Here is a 6,164-nt window from a genome sequence, read left to right as displayed (position 1 = left end):
GTTGAATTCATTTCATTAGCTTAAAATATTCTTCAAATTTACTAAGTTGATCCTATAGATCTTGGAACAAAATATGATAGTTTCCTTCCCTGTCTTAAAGAAGACATTTTATTCCCCTGTTCCATTCTCTCATTTATTATTAAGATTCTTAATAAAGGATTGCCCAGAAAATAGTAAGAATCGGCCAAATCCATATTCATTTCGTATAATATATATCATAGGAGCGTGAAATGATTGCATTCAGTATATCGTACTTGCAATGGCATGGTCATAAGATAATGCCGTTTCACTACGAATTAATCATCCATTTAATTTATCAAAAGTAAAGATTGATCATTACTCATTTTAAATGAAACGCGGAAAAAAACGATGTTTTTTAATGAACTATCCGTGATGATCATCCAATATGAAAAAGTGTAAATCTGGCTTAAGAACGTACAGTGGCACGCAAAAATATTTGAGCACTTATCACGGAATCCTTTTGTGGATATATTACCTTCATTATACGAAACTTTTTGAAATTTTGTTAATACTATAATGAGACACGATTATCGTGATTATAATAACAAAGTTTAAAACCAATTCGAAAATGTATATAGAAGTTACATAACGTTTATTGAAAACATATATTTATATAAAAACTAGTATACAGCACGAATAGTAAGTTTTAAACATACAATTAAGGCTGAAGATGGTTTCACTATATATTGTGACTTATTACCAGACTACGAATTTTTATACAAATTCATATTTTTCAGAATATAATAAAAAAAGTAGAACCTCGTTAGAAAATTGTTTTACCTACTAAGTATTATAGAAAGCACTATACTTTATATATTTTACCGTATTTCGTACATTCTGTGCAATGGCAGCTTCAAATTTCCTGTAAATGCATAAAAATCCAGCTTAATGGAAATGTATCAATGACAATGTAAAAAATCAATATGCAGGAGACTCAAAAGTTTAAATATTACGCGCCGTGAGGCTCCATATTGCGTTTAGAAGCGCGCGCATCCATCATCCTCATTAGCGCGTGAGATTTGGGGGGTGGGGAGAGTTCTTTTCCAAAAGCGTGCATCGGCTGTCATCGGAAAAAAATTTCTCGGTGAGGATTCTTTTTACACACGTACTCTGAAAAAATTATCTAGGCACGATAAGTTCGTCGCGTTCACGGAAAGATCGGACGATTTTCTCTACCTCGTGTATATGTAACCCGCTTAATTCGTACGTATACAAGTGCTACAAACAAAAAAACAAAGGGGGTGAGACAAGAAACTAATCATAGAAAATATTTCACAAGTATACAGATTTATAACTGATAATGTGACAGAAGAAGTAGCTTCGGGGGTAGGTATTCACAGGAGCAGGGTGCGCACTTCCAAATAAGGTGCTCTCAAATGATCCAGTCGTTCGTGTCAATAGCGCTACTACGTGGTCGTTCACTGAATTACAACGTTATTGCTAGTCGGCGGGAACGTTGAAATTTCTCCGAGTGTTAATCGAATTAAAAAAAGGGTATTCGTCATCCGATGAATGCAGCTCTGCATTCTTATCTGTAAAATACGATGGTAATAGTTAATCGTGAGTCGTAGTTGCGCGTGAATATCTCTGTTGCGTATGTGCATGTGGCGTATACAAACACGTGGTAGATTAGATACAGTTAGCGCGAGAGAATAGCAGTCGGCGTCAACCCGTTGACGATAGCAGAACGATTAATCGGGACGTTGAAATTATTCCGTTATTTAGCTTTCTATTAGCACGTATATAGAAAATCAGTTTTTAGTTCAAGTTGTTTTAATTGATAAGATTTTCGTTTGTTTCGTCGAACGTACCGGGGTGAGATAAAAGAACGACATTCAGAGGGAATGATAGATGTATTTCTTTAAATAGTCGAAGGTAAATCGCATTTGTAATTGTGGTTTTGCTCACGTATCTGTAAAACAATTCTGCTCTACTTATCTCGTTCTTAAGTTGAACACAGATAATCTGATTTCTAATATGTTAATTTTTTTCACGAAGGATATTTCATTGGAGCACGAACGGAGAATACAATTGACCTAAATGCGTTCTCCAGCAGTGGGGAAATTTCGATACTCCCCCGGGTTGCTCCGCGATATTGGCATAACGTCAAAAATCACGATATCCGTGAATTTAGTGATCAAACGTTCGTCCGAAAATATCGAAATAACGAAGCATTTGGATTGCAATCCATGCCTTAGACGGGACCGGACGGAGTACAGTAATGTAAATTCAGGAACGCTATGACGATCGGTGTGAATCATCGTCGCATAAAAGCGGCGGCCGGTTTATTTCGGGTAGATCAGATCTATTTTTCGTTTGATCAATTATGGTCTATCAAATATTTCCGAGATATACGTGATAATTGGCAGCCCTGAGGTCGAGAAGACTGGGGGAGAAACATTAAACTTATAAACAGTAAAAAGTCGGGATTCGAAAAATATTCTTATTTCAGTCGCGCTCATTTCAACACGTCAAGGGTGGGGAATCTATTTATAAAACGGGGATGGTCCACGCGACGCCCACGTTGGCGGTGGACACGTAACAATAATTTATTAAAATAATCACAATAACCGGCACACGGCAAAGTACCATCCTTATTCTTTAGGTTAATCATTGTTCTCTTCGCTTTTTGTTTGTCACCGAAAGTAGGTGCAGATATGTCTTTCCGTGTGGTGCGCAGCAGCAAGTTCCGCCACGTGTACGGGACGGCTTTAAAACGTGAACAATGTTACGATAATATAAGGGTGTCGAAGTCCTCGTGGGATTCAACCTTTTGCGCCGTGAATCCAAAATTTCTCGCTATCATCGTAGAATCTGCAGGCGGTGGTGCTTTCATAGTCTTACCGCATAACAAAGTAAGTTTCACCCTCGATCTCCCTGTCATTTTCGTTTTTTTTTTTTTTTTTTCAATTTCAAGTTAAGCACTGTACTAGTATATTATTTGTTATTTCATTAAATATTTAGCAAGTAATTCTCATGTTAATTTTATTATTTTGTATTTTATCTTTATATTATTATAGGTAGGTCGAATACCAGCAGATTATCCTTTAGTCGGTGGACACAAAGGTCCTGTATTAGACATTGCATGGTGTCCTCATAATGATAATATCATAGCATCAGGTTCCGAAGATTGCGTAGTTAAAGTATGGCAAATACCTGATGGTGGTATTTCTAGGACATTAACTGAATCTGTGGTAGATCTTCAGCTGCATCAGCGCAGAGTTGGCCTTGTATTATGGCATCCTACAGCATTAAACATATTGCTCACAGCTGGATCTGATAATCTTGTATTGATTTGGAATGTAGGCACAGGAGAAGCCATAGTACGAATAGATTGTCATCCAGATATGATTTATTCTGCATGTTGGAATTGGGATGGTTCCAGAGTAGTTACTACTTGTAAAGATAAAAAGATTCGAATTTTGGATCCAAGAACTGGAGAGATATTAGAAGAAGCCATTGCGCACGAAGGTAGTAAAGCAACTCGTGCAATCTTTCTCAGGTATGTAAATTTCTTTTCAGTAGGTATTTATCAATGTGGACGAGCCCTTTTAGCTTTTAATTATACATATATTTAATCACAAATATTTCTACCATTGTGCACATAAAAACCAATAAGTTTCAAATAAATGTTACCGAAATATGTATTTAGGAATAATGAATACCTTGATTATGCAAAACACTATCAACATATCTTCCACATTAAATAATCATCAAACAATATACATCCGCCTTTTTACACAATAAATGTAAGGGTAAATATGATGTTTATCTCAAAACAGACTATGTTTATAGCAGGCTATAGTATCTTTTAATGACATGTGATTGATACTTCTATTTGCTCACTAAGAATACATTTATTTTTTATTATCACATGGTCTTTCCAATTTGTGTAGTGCGAGATTTGGTATTTTTTAATGGAAAACTTGAAGATTGAAAATGCAACTCGTCAGGGGGATGTCAGCTTAATAAATGCAAATATCAAGGTGTCCACTGTGTAGTATCCGCATAAAAGTTTCAGTAAGTATCGTATATATATCATTTAAAATATAACATTTCGTATATGTTGGCAAACAAGTACAGAATACAGTGAAATAACTATGCTAATATCTAAAAAAATCATTAATGCAGTTTTGAATGCTGGTAATATCTGTTTCAAAAAACGGACAGATCGATTCAGGTATATATATTTTACAAAATTCAGTGACAGAGCTGGTGCACTGATTTCTGCTTAAAATACAAATTGAAATAATTTGTTGCACAAAAAACACTATTTCTTAATAATTATTTTATTTGTTTCGTGTTATTTCACACGTGTGTATTTAATACAAAAGACACAGTTTTCAAATGTTGTAACAAGGTGGATGTTATTCGGTTTTGATGATTAACTTGAATAAGATAATTCAAAAAACAGTAAAAGTAAATTATTAAATTAGAGAAGGATATAATATTTAAACATATATTTTATTGATTTGTATATTTTTGTAGGATCTTATATTTGTATGTATGAACATATATAAAACTGTATCCACAAAGATGTGTGTTTAATGTGTTTTCAGGGGAGGCTTGATATTTACCACAGGTTTCAGTAAAATGTCTGAGAGGCAATATTCCCTACGTGCTCCAGATATGTTAGGTGAACCTATAGTTATGGTCGAATTGGATACAAGTAACGGAGTTATGTTTCCTTTGTACGATTCCGACACGAATTTAGTGTATTTATGTGGGAAGGGTGACTCTGTGATTCGATATTTCGAAATTACCCCTGAACCTCCCTTTGTTCATTATATCAATACGTTTCAAACGCCTGATCCTCAACGAGGTATAGGAATGATGCCAAAACGAGGCTGTGATGTTAATAGCTGTGAAATAACTAGATTTTACCGGCTCAACAACTCAGGCTTTTGCCAGGTTATCTCTATGACTGTACCAAGAAAGGTACAATTCATACACAATCTGAATACCGAATAAATAAGCGTTTTTCTTTTTAATCGTTTTAATATCGTTTACTCGTTTCCAGTCAGAATTATTTCAAGAAGATTTGTATCCTGATACCCCCGGCGACACTGCTGCGATTTCTGCCGAAGAGTGGGAAAATGGAACCGATGCAGATCCCATATTGATCTCTCTGAGGGACGGTTATCAACCCTCAGTAGCCAAAAACGAATTGAAAGTGCATAAAAAGTCAAATATATTGAGCAAAGGAGCAAAAGTTGCCTCCTCGAATTCTGCACAAAATACTACACAAGCATCGGCAGGCATTACTGTACGTCACTCGTAAGTTTATGCTTGACGAAATTGTTGAACATATGGTTGTTTGTTTTACAGGAAGAACTTTTAAAAGAATTTACGGAGGAAATACGAAAATTAAAAGCGGTGATTGTGAAACATGAGGGTAGGATACGGGTGCTTGAGTCCGCGGTTGCTCTTCAAATGAAAGAAGATGAAAGAAAAGACAAGTCATCTTCACCCACTGATAGAGAAGTACTTGCATCTGACGAAGTGTAATTTTTAGCTCGCGTTTTGGGCTCAAGAGGATAATAAGAAAAGAAAGAAAACATAATTAATTGTGTAATAAAAATGATCATATATTTTGATATAACAATTTGTGTAAATAGTAGGTATTAGCTACGCTGTGTGTTTTGATTTTTTTGCAATGATTTTTGCTATTTATTGTACATCCATTCATCATACATCCTGTGCATTTGTACTATGTTTACATTTCTTATTTTGTTAGATTGTAGTCAACATGTGAATTCACTTGTTACTAGCATTAAGATTTCGGATGTTATTTTATGTCTAACTAATACACAAGACTTTTATGTATATTCAACCCTATAATTGTTCAGGATGAAACGAGTGTCTATCGTTTATAGAGATATATCGCTGTAAAATAATGAAAAATTATTTTATTTCTGGTATGAATAATACATAATTCATATGTAAGTTATGCTACATAAGATAACCAAGATAAAAAAATCACTATTTTACGAACTTTTGCGAGTAACAAATAATAAGGAACTGAGTATTTTTGACTAATCTGTTTTTTGACATCGTGAAAAGAAATCATTTGTTTTGTATAAAAAAAAATGTGAATATAAAACAATATAATTGATTGAGAAAAATTTTATATATCTTTGAAT

The 6,164-nt window shown here is 34.5% G+C and overlaps 1 protein-coding gene across 5 annotated transcripts; it reads left to right on the top strand.

Moving 5' to 3' along the window:
- The first annotated feature begins 1,011 nt into the window (after positions 1 to 1,011).
- On the top strand, positions 1,012 to 6,149 carry LOC100651225 (coronin-1C-A). Of its 5 annotated transcripts, none has more exons than XM_012317680.3 (6): positions 1,012 to 1,105; positions 2,671 to 2,876; positions 3,042 to 3,523; positions 4,581 to 4,959; positions 5,042 to 5,287; positions 5,350 to 6,149. In XM_012317680.3, exons 2-6 carry the CDS (start codon positions 2,679 to 2,681, stop codon positions 5,527 to 5,529), a joined length of 1,485 nt encoding a protein of 494 aa, XP_012173070.1. In that variant the 5' UTR covers positions 1,012 to 1,105; positions 2,671 to 2,678; the 3' UTR covers positions 5,530 to 6,149. The 5 variants fall into 5 exon arrangements, with proteins under 5 accessions (XP_012173070.1, XP_012173069.1, XP_012173071.1 ...); XM_012317679.3 differs by having other exon boundaries at positions 1,014 to 1,105; positions 2,668 to 2,876; XM_012317681.3 differs by lacking the exon at positions 1,012 to 1,105 and adding an exon at positions 1,113 to 1,224.
- The last annotated feature ends 15 nt before the right edge of the window (positions 6,150 to 6,164 follow it).

Source organism: Bombus terrestris, chromosome 16, assembly GCF_910591885.1.
Source record: "Bombus terrestris chromosome 16, iyBomTerr1.2, whole genome shotgun sequence".
Lineage (NCBI taxonomy): Eukaryota > Metazoa > Arthropoda > Insecta > Hymenoptera > Apidae > Bombus > Bombus terrestris.
The sequence above is the reverse complement of the archived record's forward strand: the minus strand, read 5'-3'. Positions and strand labels throughout refer to the sequence as shown.